At 42.3% G+C, this 17,655-nt stretch overlaps 1 protein-coding gene across 1 annotated transcript in view; it reads left to right on the top strand.

Moving 5' to 3' along the window:
* Nucleotides 1-17,655, top strand: part of LOC120055308 (adenylate cyclase type 1-like) — a 59,706-nt gene that overhangs the window by 14,464 nt on the left and 27,587 nt on the right. Inside the window, exon 4 of the mRNA XM_039003184.1 lies at nucleotides 5,557-5,668. Coding sequence (XP_038859112.1) covers nucleotides 5,557-5,668 — 112 coding nt within the window. The remainder of the gene's footprint in view (nucleotides 1-5,556; nucleotides 5,669-17,655) is intronic.

Raw genomic sequence — 17,655 nt, 5'->3', positions numbered from 1 at the left:
TGTCTACCTGGACAATCTCTGTAGATGATCTGTCTACCTGGACAATCTCTGTAGATGATCTGTCTATCTGGACAATCTCTGTAGATGATCTGTCTACCTGGACAATCTCTGTAGATGATCTGTCTACCTGGACAATCTCTGTAGATGATCTGTCTACCTGGACAATCTCTGCTGATGATCTGTCTATCTGGACAATCTCTGTAGATGATCTGTCTATCTGGACAATCTCTGTAGATGATCTGTCTATCTGGACAAGATCACTGATACAGGTCCCCCTACACCGTCTGCTGGTATGGATAACACCTTTGGGCTATGATAAAAAATATGCCTCTGAGGTCAAAATGGCCCCAGTCGGGAGTGTGAGGGTTAAGGTAGCTTGGACTATTATGATATGGTGCTGGTGTGGGCATTGTGTCGGAAGTTACTAAACACTTAAATATTATACAGTACTAATAATCTTAAAAATAATACAATTAAAATATGAAGCGTTGCCAAAACTATAGGCAACTCCGCCACTTTTCAACCTCAAATATGAATTATCTCCAGCACCAGTGTCTACATAATGTGAAAATGGCGCGTGATCTGTGGTAAAAACATAAAATGAAAGGTCCTAAAAAATGCTTCTCTGTGCCATCACAGGGTAGGATTAAAAGTAAGAAAAACAATAATTTTCTAAACCTGCAATGTGTTTCTAGCAAGAGGGAGGGTATTTTCCTACCGTTAATTACAGTATTGTTTCTATAAAACTTAGAAATGTGCCATTTTCACAAATGTAGACATTTGTTTGGTGCTGGAGATAATGAATATGAGGTTGAAAAGTGGCAGAGTTGCCCTTTACTAAGTAAAACCATAATATGTTACAGAACATAACCACACATGAAATGCTAGCCATAGTGTAAGTCTTCTTGATATGGACATCTGCTTTGTAAACTAGATAATGTAATACTGTGTAGTCTAATTTAATAGATGCTTTCAAATGAGATTGTATTTATTCATCTCTCAATTTACAGCACATTAATCTGTGTGTGTCTGTTTCTGTTGCACTGAGGAGAGGGAGAAAATAAGGGAGAGGATATGCACTGGTGTGTGCAGAATTATACTGGGAACGAAAGAGAGGAAAGTAGAAATGCAAAGAAAATTAGGAAAGCAATGCATCAGACCTGTTTGCTTGTTTGCGAACTAACAATGTGATAACAGCAAAAAAATATCTCAGTAGCATTATCCAGTCAGCAAAGAATTCCATCTGCCTCATCCTACCAAAAGAGGCTTGCTTTATCCTTGCAGCCTACAAATCAACCATCTGTCTCTTTCATAATGTTCCTTCAATTCGCAAGTAGCTGAATGTTTCAACCAGAGAAAGAATCTCAGTAAGCGAAACCGCGCCCCTCTGTTTCAGTATCTGTAGTCCATGTATCTGATCCTGTCTGGCCAACGAGAGAATGACATTTAGTATGACAAGCCCGTAGTATTAACCCCCTAAAGTCGATGTCAGGGCCCGCAAGGATATCTAGTTAGCATAATACAAAAATACAATACAATCGGCGAATGCATTCCACTGCATTCGCCGATGTCGCACTTCCGCATCTGCAGTGAAAGGTGACAGAGCTAGAGTGGTGTTTGTCACACCATGAGACATCCTGAAAACCAGTCTTCTCACAGAATCGCCTGTAGCATTAGAACGGTTTGGCCTGCTTTAGCACGCCCACAGGCCTCACAAGACTCGTCTGAAGGTCTCCTGCTACCAATTGAAAAATATTATGGAAGTATACACTACCGTTCAAAAGTTTGGGGTCTCTTAGAAATGTCCTTGTTTTTGAAAGAAAAGCACATTTTTTGTCCATCAAAATAACATCAAATTGATCAGAAATACAGTGTAGACATTGTTAATGTTGTAAATGACTATTGTAGCTGGAAACGGCTGATTTTTTATGGAATATCTACATAGGTGTATAGAGGCCCATTATCAGCAACCATCATTCCGCTGTTCCAATGGGACGTTGTGTTAGCTAATCCAAGTTTATAATTTTAAAAGGCTAATTGATCATTAGAAAACCCTTTTGCAATTATGTTAACACAGCTGAAAACTGCTGTTCTGATTAAAGAAGCAATACAAGTGGCCTTCTTGGAGACTTTTTAGTGCCAAAAATAAGGTGTTAAACACATGTAAAAACAACAACAAATGTTTCCTGATCTTTCTTATATCTCTCAGATATAGGACAGATACTTCAGAACAAACTTCCTTTTTTGGAACTATCTGTTTTTCCGTGTAGTGAATCTGTTATTCAATGCGTTTGTATGGGCTAATAGCAGTAAGGCCAAAACAATAGTTTTATCAATATGTACCTAACTAAGTTAGATGTAGTATAGGCTAACGTTAACTAGCTGTCTCACTATTGCCTATGAAAGGAAGTTAAACAAGCAAGTATGTTAGCAAGGTAGTCTAGGACAACAAATACTAAACGCGCGCACTACTCTGTGACAGGAGTCATAGACCGTTTTGGCAACATGAAAGAGAGGTTGGCATAGCATTCCTCTACAAGTTGGGTGAGTAAACATGTTTTTTCTACTTGCGCACATGTGTGTATACACACACAGGTCTACACACAGAAATCAGCACCATGGACAGCCATATGATATTTAGCTTACGTTAATTACACTAAATCGTTTTTGGTATATTTAAGTTGTCACTGTATTACACTAAGCATAGGTGATTTGATGATGTTGAAATATGGAAGTTGAAATAGTGCTGGAATAGTGGAGGCAGCTCCTGGATTCTTTGCGACTTGCGGTAACTCTCAGTGGTTCTAAATACATAGTTGTTTAGCAGTTTGAAAATGTCTAACACATTGACTTGCTTTACCATGCTGTAGGTCATGTAACTGTTTGTTACATCCAATATTTGTTTTGTGGACTTCACCGGACATATTTTTCTCTCTGGTTTTGCGAGGAAACAAATCAAATCAAATTTTATTTGTTACTTGCGCCGAATACAACAGGTGTTCACCTTACAGTGAAATGCTTACTTACAAGCCCTTAACCAACAATGCAGTTTTAACAAACATAAGTATTTAAAAAGTATTTACTAAATAAACTGATGTAAAATTAAATCATAAACTTAAAAAAGGTAAGGTAATAAAAATAATAAACAATACAAATAAACAAAAGGAGAAATAAATAATATATAATAACAAATAAAAAATGTGATATTGACTTTATTCTGCCACTGTGTGACTGTTGTCACCATGTTGTCAAGTTGGTGTATGAACTAATGAGTTATAAAGAAAACAATGCAATTATCAGAACACAGGTTGTAATATGGCTTTTTTCCTGGATTATCTTTCCCATTGATTTTACCCATGCACCACTACTGCAACATGCCCAATCCTGCTGACAATCTGCTATTGTTGCGTAATCCCAGACAGGCAGACAGACAAACAGGTTGCGTCACAATCGTCTCCTGAATCCCACCTGACACATTCTTGTCACACCTGACAGGTCTAGTGTTCCTAGAGCAGGGCCCTCTGGGGGCTTTATGCCTGTTGATGATGTGTCATGTGTGTGTGTGTGTGTGTGTGTGTGTGTGTGTGTGTGTGTGTGTGTCATGGCACCACATGCCACCTGTCCTGTAACACAGGGATTTAACAGCATTATCCAGCCAGGGACCCTCTGCTCAAGGTGGTATTGATTAGTCGCTGCGCCCCACACACACCACCTCATCAAGCAGAATGTTTCTGTCCTGCTCTTTACAAGAGCCTTGATGTCAACAACTACTTCACACACACACACACACACACACACACACACACACACACACACACACACACACACACACACACACACACACACACACACACACACACACACACACACACACACACACACACACACACACACACACACACACACACACACACACACTCCACTCCTGCGGGACCTCTAGGCTTGACCCCCTCTGGGTCACTGTGTGGGTCTAGTTCTAGCTAGCGCCTGGCTGCTTCAGAGGGACTTGGTGACATTACAATAAAATACAATCTTTATTGGTCCATTATACACTTGATAAAACAGAAATGTGTTAGTTTTTGCTGTCACAGCAGCTCCTAACCTTGCCACACATTAGTATAATAGGGAGAGAGAAGGGATGATCCCTGGAATGTGATGAGATGAGATCTGGGTGGGGGACATGATGGAAGGTCAACTATGGGAAGGTCAACTATGTCTGCCTGGCCTGGTGATGGGGCACTGGGGGAGGGCAATATATAACATTAGGCTAATAACATTGACTCACATAAATGGCCCTTATAGGATGATTTGTTTGATTCAGAAAACGTTCATGTCCTTAAGAGGCAATTCATTTTGTGTCTGGGGTGGGTTTTGGGGTGGGAGCTGGGGGTTGGTGCTATTTAGGTTTGGGGCTGTGGGATAGGACTGGAGCTGCATTAAAATGGCTGTTTAACCACAGCTCATGTTTCACCATGAGCACAATATTTCAAGTTCTCTCTCCAAATGTTTGCTGCTCGTAGATGGCTTCCAATTAAAACAATCACAGTAAATTGAATCCATTGCAGTTCATTACGTTGACATCTGGGATATGACAAACTGGCATTTAGCAGCTCACAGATCGTCACGCCGGAGGGACACGCTGTGTGTGTGTATGTGTGTGTGTGCGCTCTGTCACACTGTGAAAAGTCCATCCCAAAGAAAGACAGCAGTACGCTTCGACCACGAGAGCCTTAAACACAGACATGCAAAACAGTATGGTCAATCATCATCTGTAGATGAAGATGAATGATCCCCTTACCACACCTCCCCTGCTCCCCCAGCAGTTAGGACAATTCCATACAAGATAACTAAGCTTCTCAGGTCTGAACAGATACATATTCATGTTGTTAGGTCCCCTTAAGGACCTGTTACATCATGTAACTTGGGGCCAGAGTTTTCCCCAGTCAAGACAAACTTTGGGCCCTATATGAGCTGTGTCTGCTTATAATATCTACTCTTCTAGTTAGTTTGTCTAAGGGTTAAGATGTATTTATATTTCTGTCTAGCTCCTAACAGGGCATGGCTCTGCTTTGATTCATATGAGAATGATCTAGGGAAGAATTATCCATGTTTCTATTCTGAGTTCATCTGCTTGACTTCACTGCCAGTCAGTCAGTGGAACAGAACAGGGATCATCTCATTGGCTGTCACGGTTCGTTAATCACAACGTTTGATTGATTGGAGGAAAACACATTATGAATAGAGACAATGCTCACTTCCACGTTGCTTTCTAAATGTAATTTAACAAGTCCAATGAGACAGTCTGACTTAGCATGGGGTGGTAGGTAGCCTAGTGGTTAGAGTGTTGGGCCAGTACCTGAAAGGTTGCTGGATCGAATCCCCGAGCTGACAAGGTAAAAATCTGTTGTTCTGCTCCTGAACAAAGCAGTTAACCCACTGTTTCCCGGTAGGCCGTCGTTGCAAATAAGAATTTGTTCTTAAATGACTTGCCTGGTTAAATGAATGTTAAATAAAAAAAATAGCTTGTATGTAACTATTTCTCCTTCTCTCTCCCAGTATCCTGTTTGCTGATATCGTGGGGTTCACCAGTCTGGCGTCCCAGTGTACAGCCCAGGAACTGGTCAAACTACTCAACGAGCTCTTTGGGAAGTTTGATGAGCTGGCCACAGTGAGTCTACAGTTTTCCTGTCCTCCCTCTCTCTGGCTGTCTACTGCTGGACACTTATGGAACTTACTATCATTCTCACTCTGTTCCATAGAATGGCTCCTAGACATGCTGGCATGGTCAAGGTGTTGTTCAGTTGCTATACAGTCACGTGTTCCATCTTTATCTACATGATACCCTAGTGCCTATTGTTGAAGTGCTAACACCAAGTCATGTACTGTGGTAATTTGGAATTTGACACATGGATTTCAGTAATTGCTGCTTTATCAGTGAGGAAGATGTTGAAGGTTTATTCATTACTTATCACAGAACTTGTAGCTAGCTTACAGTTTTTCCAGCTAGCTCTACCTTACTGAAAGCTAAACAGCTTGCTTGGTTTCTTTAATTACCCTCAAGTTGTAGACATGCTGCCCCAAAAGTAAGAGGGAATGTTATCAGAAATCAATTCCTAGATCAGCATGTTTTGCCGCGATCGCTATGTTGTAACATTGGGTCAGCTAAACGCAGCAGCAGCTGATTCAGGAGGCTACTACGAAGACTCGCAGCAGAACAGGCAGCTGCTTCATGAAAACAGATGAAAACGCATAATAATGTTAGCTACTAAAGTGGCTAGCTAGCTAGCTTTTGGTGGAAGCATTCGGCATTGTGTGTGCAGCACAAGGTAGCTCGTTGGTTAGCAGCATCCCATTCGTTTTATATGAAGTGTGACTGGCTCAGCTAGCAAGCTAATGTTGGACAAATTTAAGCTAGCTTTCATGAACATTGTCAATCTTCAGAAAATACTGCTTGTTGAAGCACAAAACTCCTTTGCTAGATAAAAAATGGTGTGACTAAGATTTGGTGTGACTAAGATCTCTCCAAAAACTAGGTTGAAAATAACAAAGGTTAAGACAAGAGGATTCTAATATCCCATAAGGTTTTGCATAAATGAGGAAGAATTCTAAACAGTTGAACCTAATATGCTAGTTAGCTACAGCGCATGGAATCATAACTTGTACTAACCTGGGTATCTTCAACCTAAACCAAAAAACGTAAACATTATAGAGATGTATTGTTTTAGATGGACTGTTTTGAGGCAGAAATGGGGTTCAGCAGACATTGTCACCTAGGTCATATTTTCAACATTTATGACAGCATGTTGTGTCCAAACTATTTTCAATCTATATCATTACCCTTTGCGAGATATGAGACTGATCAATGCAGGCGGAATTGATGCGCTATCTGACGTAAGACAATGCCTTCAACCTACAATTTTCTAATGTTTTCAGTTTGTCTCAGACCAGGGGACTGTCCTTTTGCTACCTGGTCTGTGTAGGCTTTGGTCAGGTTTTGACCCATAGCCATATGGATCGTGTCTGTCTTCATTTAAGGATGTAGGATACAGTCGACTGGCTCTCGCAGCTATCATTACAGCTTAGTAGGATGTCATCAGGAACATCAGGGCCCCATATGATTTTTAATATGATTATACGTGCTCTCATCTGAGAAAGAGATGACAGGACTCTTAATCCATCCCAGATTTACCCCTGACTAAAGCTCCTATGACTCCTCTGTGATAGTCTGAATGAACTGAGTCAAGAGGAGGGGAAAGTGGACTAATACAAGTTATATCTGTCCCAATCTTTCCATCCAGTGTCAAAAGAAATATATTTGCACGGTCCATCTGTCAATATACAGTATTCCATTCTTAGCAACTCTCTTGCTATGTTGGTGCCTTGAAAGTCCATGCAACAAAAAAAAGCCTTTACACTTTAGTACTTCACCTTGTTTTGGCCTATTTAGATTTTTAGATTATCATTGATATTCTTACAATCAGGTAAAATGCAAATGTGGAATAAATTCTAAGATTCAGCTCTCACAACAGGCATCGTTACTGTAGTAGCCTCATCCCTTCTCTTCTACAGGGAATTCCAGACCTTGATATTGGGCTGACACATGTATTTGTTGTGTTAGAGTTAGAGGGTTCAGACCTCCACCCCTTCACACACACCCAGCAGATCATTTCCACACATCTCTCTGTAATCTGGCCCCCATTACTTACACTGTGCACATGCCGGTGCAATCCCTTAATCCACTGGATTACAACCAAACCTTTTTTGCTTTTATAGAACAAAAGTCTGTTTGTTTACATGCATTAAAAACAGAATCGGACAAGACAACTGTAGTTTTTCTAAAGGTGATGAAGGGCAGTCAAGACAGTAAAAGGGAATTCCTAGAAGTCATTGTGACATTGGCAATTTTGTCATTATTCCATATTTGATTTGATATATTACAATGCCTTCAATGCTCTTGGTTTACAGTACTGTATGTCTTAACAGTTATTCAGAAGAGGTCATGGCCAGCCTGTAGGTACAGTACATTGTAAATAAATACATGCATGGTAAAGACAGTCCTACAACCTATACACTAATGCCTCACAAGTCAGAGTAAATGAGAGAGAGAGAGAGGGTCGGAGAGAGAGAGGGGGGAGAGAGAGAGACAGAGAGAGATTATGTACAGTATATAGTAGATGCCGACATGTGCGACCACATTTCAAATCGAGCTTTAAGCTATTTCTCATAAGCTATTGTGTATTGCGTTGCAGCTATCACATTTTCACACTTCCATCTCCCCAGTGGCTGTGTCACACTGACAGTTGTCCCCGCGACTTAAACTCCCTCACCAGAGGTTCCACCCTGTGTCCTGACCCATACCCCCAGTCACTGTGATCCAGGCTGGCAATAAGTGGCTGTGCAAGTGACTCATCCTGCCTTGCCACAGCACACACACATACACACTCACACACACACGCTGTCTCTCCCTATTCCAGACGATGAGCGGGCGATTCCACATGTCCACCAGGCAGCGTCTCAGCGCGCCAGTCCTGCCCATCCCCACACCATCCCTACACCACCTGTCCAACCGTTGGACTTGTTGGCTATCCGCCGTGGTAGTGGGCCAGGAACGCAGCGTTCTCTCCAAATGTTCTGCCTTAAGCAACTCCTCCTCTCTTCTCATCTCTTTCTCTCCTACCGCTCGTCTGTCTTTCTTTTAGTCCTCTCCCCTCCCCCCTCCCTTGTGCTCTCCTCTCCTTCTCCCTAACTTCTCACACTTCTTTCTTTCCCACCCGCATTCTATCTCCCCCTCCTCCCCTCTCTCTCTCTAAGACATGCACATTGCAAATGAGTAATAACTTATTGTTATCAGGCTTGTAAAACATTTAGCCTGCGCTGTGCTTGATCCCACTACCCTTGCGGTCTCAGTCTCTTTGTAACCTGTGCTGTTAACAGACTGAATCACGTTGGCTTCTGTCACAGCTTCTCCTTCACTGCCCACCCTGCGCCTTAGGGTAAACTGATGTTGCTCTGTGATTGTGTCAAAATAAAAGTTAAAAAAAATACCATTGCTCTTAATTTGGTTAACCCATTCTGTCTTAAACTATGGGGTACTCCTTTATTTGAAGGGCACCTAACCTAAATGATGACTTCATAACACATTTGTAACCCATTGGGCCTTTTGTTTTTCCTTAATCATGTGACCTGATTAGGAAGAACTCCAGGTCCTATCATAGCCAATAAGTTGGACTTCATTTTTTTTGTGATCAGGTCTCGTGGTATAGGAAAAACAAAATTAGCATAAGATGATGAAACACATTCCACTTTTTCCTCCATCCCTCTCCTGCTCAGCACTGTTTAAACACTGTTTCTCTCTGTTTAGTTTTTCTCCGTCAAGCTAGAACCTGAAACAATGGTCTCTGTGCAGAAAGAGACACACTCAGTGCTGATTTATACAGCAATATTATGCAATTCATTTGAATGGTTCTGGCTTGTGTGTGTGTGTGTGCACGTGTGTGCGCATGCTTGTGTGTGCGTGTGTATGTGAGCATGTGTGTGTTTTCCTCAGTTTCCATTGTAGTTTCACAGAGCTTTTTATTCCCCCCTCTCTCATCTCTCTCTTTCTCTCATCTCTCCGTTTATCTCTTCCTCTCTCTTCCTCCCTTCTCTTAACGTCTCTTTGCATCTGAGCTCTTAGACCGGCTCACAGCAGCTTGATTCCCTGAACGATGCCTTTCTTCCCCATGCTGTTCCTCTCCCTCTGTTCCCTCTGCTTATTGGTGGGCTTCCATGTTTTGTTGGACGCTTTGATATTTCTCCCTCTGACCTTTTGGATTATTTCAACAAGTCAGAGATCCTTTTTGGTTCGCACGCACGCAGCACGCGCACGCACGCACGCACGCACGCACGCACGCACGCACGCACGCACGCACGCACGCACGCACGCACGCACGCACGCACGCAAACACACACACACACACATTATCATCATTGTGTAAATGAGTGGAGTGTCAGAAAAGCCATTGGACACAGCTGAGCACAGCAGTCCCATGTCACATAGCGTCCTTAGCCTTTTCTCAATAGGGGGTGCTGTTTGCACTTTGTAATAATTTCGTTCCCAAATTAAACTGCCTCGTACTCAATTCTTGCTCGTACAATATGCATATTATTATTACTATTGGATAGAAAACACTCTCTAGTTTCTAAAACCGTTTGAATTATATCTGTGAGTAAAACAGAACTGGACTTAGAGCAATTTTCCTATGCGGATGTGAGAATGCTGAATTCTGCAAGCTGTTCTGAGATCTGTTTATAAATCTGCGTGTCTTCTATTGGCTGAAATGCACTGCATACGTCTTCCCCTGGGTGTCAGCGAATAGTGAGAGTTGAAATGGGGTTGCTAGGCAGAACTGAGAGGTTATAAATGGCCTGGGAACGAAGGGTCCGGTCTTTGTTCACTTCGCTCTGACGCAGGAAGGACATCTGGCTGTGGCTCTAGAACGCTCCGGTTATAGGCCTTAGATATATCCGGCTCTGTTTTTATTCGTTATAGGTGTTAAAGACATCATAATGTTGTTATATTAAACCGAGTTATATCAGTTTATATCGGTATATTGCGATTTTCGGATATTTAATCGTCCTGCGTTTTAGTGAGTCGGACACGTCTTTGCCACATGGCTAATGTTTACTGCTAAATCGAACGTTGAAGAGGACAATCTACAACCAAGCAACGATTCTTTTGGACTAAGGACACCTTGCCCAAGATTCTGATGGAAGCTCATCAAATAGTAAGAAGTATTTATGATGTTAATTCGTTGTTCTGTTGAAAAATGTAGAACAGATATTCTGCCAATGATCTAGGTGCGGTCTCGCTTTAACGCACGCTGTATGTTGTAGTAACGTTAATTTTAAAAATCTAACACAGCGATTGCATTTTAAGAACTAATGTATCTTTCATTTGCTGTCCAACCTGTATTTTTTAGTCAAGTTTATGATTAGTTATCGATTAGATTAGGTGCCTCTCCCAAGATTTCTCCCGACATATTGTTGGCAGCCTGGCTACTTTTCTCATTGTATAACCACGATTTGTGCCGCTAAATATGCACATTTTCGAACAAACTCTATATGTATTGTGTAATATGATGTTATAGGACTGTCATCTGATGAAGTTTTGAGAAGGTTAGTCAAAAATGTAATATCTTTTGCTGGTTTATTCGCTATCGCTAACGTGCATGAATCAATGCTGCTGTGTGGTTGCCTATTGTAGTAAGCTAATATAATGCTATATTGTGTTTTCGCTGTAAAACACTTAGAAAATCTGAAATATTGGCTGGATTCACAAGATCTTTGTCTTTCATTTGCTGTACGCTGTGTATTTTTCAGAAATGTTTTATGATGAGTATTTAGGTAATTCACGTTGCTCTCTGTAGTTATTCTAGTCGCTTTGGTGAGAGTTGTGATGGTGGCTGCAATGGTAAACTATGATTTATACCTGAAATATGCACATTTTTCTAACAAAACATATGCTATACAATAAATATGTTATCAGACTGTCATCTGATGAAGTTGTTTCTTGGTTAGTGGCTATTTATATCTTTATTTGGTCGAATTTGTGATAGCTACCTATGCAGGAAAAAAATGGCGGAGTAAAAAAAGTTGTGTCTTTTGCTAACGTGGTTAGCTAATAGAAATACATATTGTGTCTTCCCTGTAAAACATTTTAAAAATCAGAAATGATGGCTGGATTCACAAGATGTGTATCTTTCATCTGGTGTCTTGGACTTGTGATTTAATGATATTTAGATGCTAGTATTTACTTGTGACGCTATGCTAGGCTATGCTAGTCAGCTTTTTTACTGATGGGGGTGCTCCCGGATCCGGGATTGTGTGGAAGTAGAGGATAAGATATAAGTCTCCAACTTCAGTGATTTTTGCAATTCGTTCCAGTCATTGGCAGCAGAGAACTGGAAGGAAAGGCGACCAAAGGAGGTGTTCGCTTTGGGGATGACCAGTGAAATATACCTGCTGGAGCGTGTGCTACGGGTGGGTGTTGCTATGGTGACCAGTGAGCTGAGATAATGCGGAGCTAAGATAAGGCGGAGTGAGATTAGGTGGTGCGTTTAAAGAGTGTTTAAAGTATGTGTGTGTGTCACCGCATCTCAACCCATTTGAACATTTATGACTTTTTTTAAACATTTTGGCAGTTACCTGTATGTTGTCATTGACACAATGACACAGATCAATATAACACAATATTGATGGGCTAGGGCCATGGCCAGGCCGCCTTGTCTTGATGACATTCTCTACTACGCCCTGTCACCTTGAAGAGGGAGGGGACATGTAACAGTAAGGATCTGGATGTAAATATTAGCCCCATTCACCCCTTAACACCAACAAGAGTCTATATACATGTGTGTGTTCTAAAGTGTGTGTCTGTACACCAAATGATGTCCCCTTCTCTTCTTCTCCCCATCTCTCTCTCTCTCTCTCTGTCTCTCTCTCTCTCTGTCTCTCTCTCTCTCTCTCTCTCTCTCTCTCTCTCTCTCTCTCTCTCTCTCTCTGTCTCTCTGTCTGTCTCTCTCTCTGTCTCTATCTCTCTCTCTCACGCTGTCTGTCTGTCTCTCTATTTCGCTCTCTCTCTCTCCTCTCTGTACATTATGGCTGTATAGATTGCACATGGGTGGTATGGTCACGTGATAGGGCCAGAGTAATCCTGCATGGCTTGGGTTTGAATCAGTCTCCTAAGCCCTAGCTCACTAGGCAGATCAGATGAACTAACACAGGGACAGGAGAAGAGAAGCAGCACAGCACAGAGAGAGGACTGAGAGGAGAGGAGGAGCCTTTCTAAGCACCAGGGCTTTTCTGTCCACAGCTCCAGCCTCTATCTACCCACTAAAGCCTATCTATAGCCAGGCTCTATATATCCCACCACCTGTTATACCCTCACTGTCTTGGCCCTAAGATATCCCCCGACCATGGACGTTATACCCTGGTTTCACCCTAGTTTCAATCTGGTTTTACCCCTGGTGGCTCACGTGATTGTTTGTGATGGTTTATATTAAAAATATGGAGTTTAGGTGTGTTCCCATGTGGGTACATATAGTGGTGTAAGTTTAGGAATCTTTACTAGCAGATTGTTTGCACCTCTCTTTTGGATGGGATGTTCATTTTGCATCTAGCTATATCTGTCTTCCCTATGTCTGTCTTCCCAACTACTGAGGTCATGTAGGTTTATGGATATTTCCTGGTAGGTGGCTTAGCCTATTAGTGCAGTAGCTACACTACATGACCAAAATTATGTGGACACCTGCTCGTCCAACATCTCATTCCAAAGTCATGGGGGTCTGCGGGGATGTGCTTCCAGCCACAAGAGCATTAGTGAGATCGGGCACTGATGTTGGGCGATTAGGCCTGGCTCGCAGTCGGCGTTCCAATTCATCTCAAAGGTGTTCGATGGGGTTGTGGTCAGGGCTCTGTGCAGGCCAGTCAAGTTCTTTCACACCGATCTTGACAAACCATTTCTGTATGGACCTCACTTTGTGCACGGGCGCATTGTCATGATGAAACAGGAAAGGTCCTACCCCAAACTGTTGCCTCAAAGTTGGAAGCACAGAATCGTCTAGAATGTCATTGTATGCTGTCGCGTTAAAATGTCCCTTCACTGGAACTAAGGGGCCTGGCCAAATCATGAAAAACAGCCCCAGACCATTTTTCCTCCTCCACCAAACTTTACAGTTGGCACTATGCATTGGGAAAGGTAGCATTTTCCTGGCATTTGCCAAACCCAGATTCAGTCGTTGGACTGCCAGATGGTGAAGTGTGATTCATCAATCCAGAGAACATGTTTCCACTGCTCCAGAGTCCTATGACTGTAAGGTTTACACCACTCCAGGCGACGCTTGTCATTGTGCATGGTGATCTTAGGCTTGTGTGTGGCTGCTCGGCCATGGAAATCCATTTCATGAAGCTCCGGACAAAAAGTTATTGGGCTGACATTGCTTCCAGAGGCAGTTAGGAACTCACTGGTGAGTGTTGCAACCAAGGAGACGATTTTTACGCGTTACTCGCTTCAGCACTCGGCGGTGCCTTTCTGTGAGCTTGATGAAATGACCTGTTGGAAAGGTGGCATGCTATAACGGTGCCACGTTGAAAGTCGCTGAGCACTTCAGTAAGGTCATTCTACTGCCAATGTTTGTCTATGATTGCATGGCTGTGTGCTTGTGTGCTTTATACACCTGTCAGCAACCGGTGTGGCTGAAATAGCCAAATCCACTTATTTGAAGGGGTGTCCACATACTTTTGTTTATATGGTGTAGCTCTTATGTTGTACAGTAGGAGGATGTTCTCTTTAACACTCTCTGGTCTCTCTGGTCTCTCTCTTTCCAACGACAAATGTGTTCTGGCTCTGGCCCAACCCATCGGTTTCTGGACCAATCAGACAGCCCCGAATGTGTTCGCATTCGCTGAAGGTTCGGGGAGGTACTCAGATCCAGACTCATTGCGGAGAGGAAACTAATGTCAGTGGGTGTGGCGTAGTGTTTAGCCGAAGCAAGGAGTCTGGGTAGCCTGGCAACCATTGAGTGTTAAACTAAGAGAAAATTAATTCTCTCTTCTTTTCTTTTCTTTTTAAGGCTAAGTCCCAAATGGCACCCTATTCCCTATGTAATGCACTTTGTAGGGAATAGGGTGCCATTTGGGATGTAGACGGAGACTTACCTGTTAGTGAGCAGTTGGCACGTACGTTCTTAAAGCAGGTGGCTTAACTCTGTGGCTTGCTCCTTTGGCACAGTGTAATTGCCTAAGCTGTCTATTTGAAATGTGTGTGTAGGGGCCCGATGGAACAGAGGAAGTGAAGTGGAGTCTCAGAAGTTCGAATGAAAATGTATAACCTCTGTTGTTTCTGCAGTCACACAGCTGTAAAGACCTATTGAAATAGCTAGAGGCCTCAAATAGAGCCCAATACACTTGCTCTCCTCTGAAGTTTCAGAGGTTTCAGTACGTGTTCCAAACTATTTTTGTATCTATTTGATTTAGGTTACACTGTTCATTCTACCTAGTTGGGTCTGGGTAGTAAACTGATATTAGTTTTGGGCTTTGGAGGGTTGATGGTGTACATTTTTGTGTTTGTTCTTTCTGTTGTTCGATTCTTTAATCAATACTACTGTCTTCTCAGAAGTGAGGCTACATGTCTCCCATCTCATTGGTTATGATTAGATAGCTAAGACCTAGTTTCGCCTTGACAGGTTATGTGGTCAAGAGACCACTGTAGTCCCTGTGCCCAAGAACGCCAAAGTAACCTGTCTAACTGACTATCGCCTATTGCAGCTCGCATACCGCCCCAACAGATCCACAGATGACGCTATCTCTATTGCACTCCACACTGGCCTCTCCCACCTGGATATGAGGAACACACGTTGTCAGAGGAAGGCCCGAAAAACTGTCAAAGACCCCAGCCACCCAAGCCACGGACTGTTCACTCTGTTACCGCACGGCAAGCGGTACCGGAGCACAAAGTCTTGGAACAAAAGGCTCCTTAACAGTTAACCCAATGAGTCCCACCGTATTGCTGGTGCATTTTGTACTTCTAACCCCTTTTAAACATTGTGTGTTTGAGCTACAGACTTCTGTTGTAGCTCAAACACACAATTTGTCAAGTTCTTCTGCATCCATAGATACCAACCATTAGTATGTGTGATTAACGGGGGCCGAGCTAGAGCGGTGTTTGTCAGGCAAGGGCGCATCCCGAAGGAGAAAAACATGTTTTTCTCTAAGATGCTCACAACAGTTGTTAGAAGGTAAGGGCTTCTTCTAAATAGAAGATTATTGGAAATCCCAGGACATAGTGTCTATAATTCTGTAATAAGCTCACATATTTGTTGTCACAAACTCCAAACTCCACACAGTTAACGCTGACTAGTTGGATATTAATTTCCCAGTGAGCAAAATATTTCTCTAATTACAGAGATCATATAAATTCCTTTTAATCAGGTTTTTGCTATGACTTACCTTTTTTTAATTTACATTTGTCAATAAAACTCATGAATGCAACTGTTTACGTCTAATTATTTTTTGTTATACTGGTTGTCCTGAAAAGAAAATGGTAAAACACTTAATTGTAAGTCGAAATATAAGTCAGATAAATGAAAAGCTGATTTTTGCTAGGATCTCGGGACTGATAGGGTTAATCAAATGTCTACCCGAACTATTTGCATTGATCCTTTTTTGCACTGACTCTATGCACACTCACTGGACTCTACACACACACACACACACACACACACACACACACACACACACACACACACACACACACACACACACACACACACACACTACCTATGCTCATACACACAAAACACACACATACTGTACATATTGACGCAACACATAGTCACATTTTATACACGTTTCACATACGCTGCTGCTACTCTGTTTATTATCTATCCTGATTGCCTAGTCACTTTTACCCTTACCTACACATGTACATATTACCTCAACTACCTCGTACCCCTGCACATTGACTGGGTACCCCTGGTATATAGCCTCGTTATTGTTATCTATTATGCTACTATTTTCTATTTTTATTTGCTAATTGACTTACTTTTTAAGTGCACTGTTGGGAAAGCGCTCGCAAGTAAGCATAACAAAGCGAGTGTAACCTGTAGGTACAATTATGGAAAGTAAAACCATATTTTATAACAAGCTCTCTCAATTCAATTCAAGGGGCTTTGTCTGTCTGTCTGTCTGTCTGTCTGTCTGTCTGTCTGTCTGTCTGTCTGTCTGTCTGTCTGTCTGTCTGTCTGTCTGTCTGTCTGTCTGTCTGTCTGTCTGTCTGTCTGTCTGTCTGTCTGTGTCTCATTCAACACAAATAGACTTGCATGTTAGAAATAGCGCTTCCATTTCCACGTTCTTCTTCCCGTGGCACACTGAGAGATGCATTGCATAGTTTTGAGGCTTTGAGTTTTTTTGTTCACATGCTCTGCTCAGCCCACGATCACATCCCTTCCATGGAGAAACAATGGGAGCTGGGATATTGTATTGCCCCATAGCAGCCCAGCCCCCACCCCTAGTTCAGCTAGCTCACAGTGATGTCTGTCGCTCACAGATCCTTAATGATGGGTTAGACTTCCACCGCACCTTTCATCCCAGAACAGAGCACAGCTTCACATCATGCCAGGCAGCCAGGCAGCCAGGCAGCCAGGCAGGCAGGCAGGCAGGCAGGCAGGCAGCCAGCCAGGCAGGCAGCCAGGCAGGCAGGCAGGCAGGCAGGCGGTGTGACTCACCAACAAACGTCTACAACACTGATCATATGATATGATGGAGTGGGGACTCTTGTGGTTCTGCACTTAGAAGCATTTCCTTATTTAAGTTGGAATTGTACTGTACAGTACATTTTGCAATAAACTGTATGTTCACGTTAGTGTGTACTTTACACACAGTAGTCTACAGTATACTACATTGATGATACTTGTTGGAGTGGGGACTGTTTTTATCTGTTTTCATTTAATTACATTTGATATCAAATCAAATGTTATTTGTCACATGCGCCGAATACAACAGGCATTACACCTTACAGTGAAATGCTTCCTTACAAGCCCTTAACCAACAACGCCGTTTTTAAAAAACACCTAAAAAAAGTTAAAAATATATAAGAATTGTGTGCTGTGCAGAACATGA

Source organism: Salvelinus namaycush, chromosome 11 (genome assembly GCF_016432855.1).
Source record: "Salvelinus namaycush isolate Seneca chromosome 11, SaNama_1.0, whole genome shotgun sequence".
NCBI classification, from domain to species: domain Eukaryota; kingdom Metazoa; phylum Chordata; class Actinopteri; order Salmoniformes; family Salmonidae; genus Salvelinus; species Salvelinus namaycush.
The sequence above is the reverse complement of the archived record's forward strand: the minus strand, read 5'-3'. Positions and strand labels throughout refer to the sequence as shown.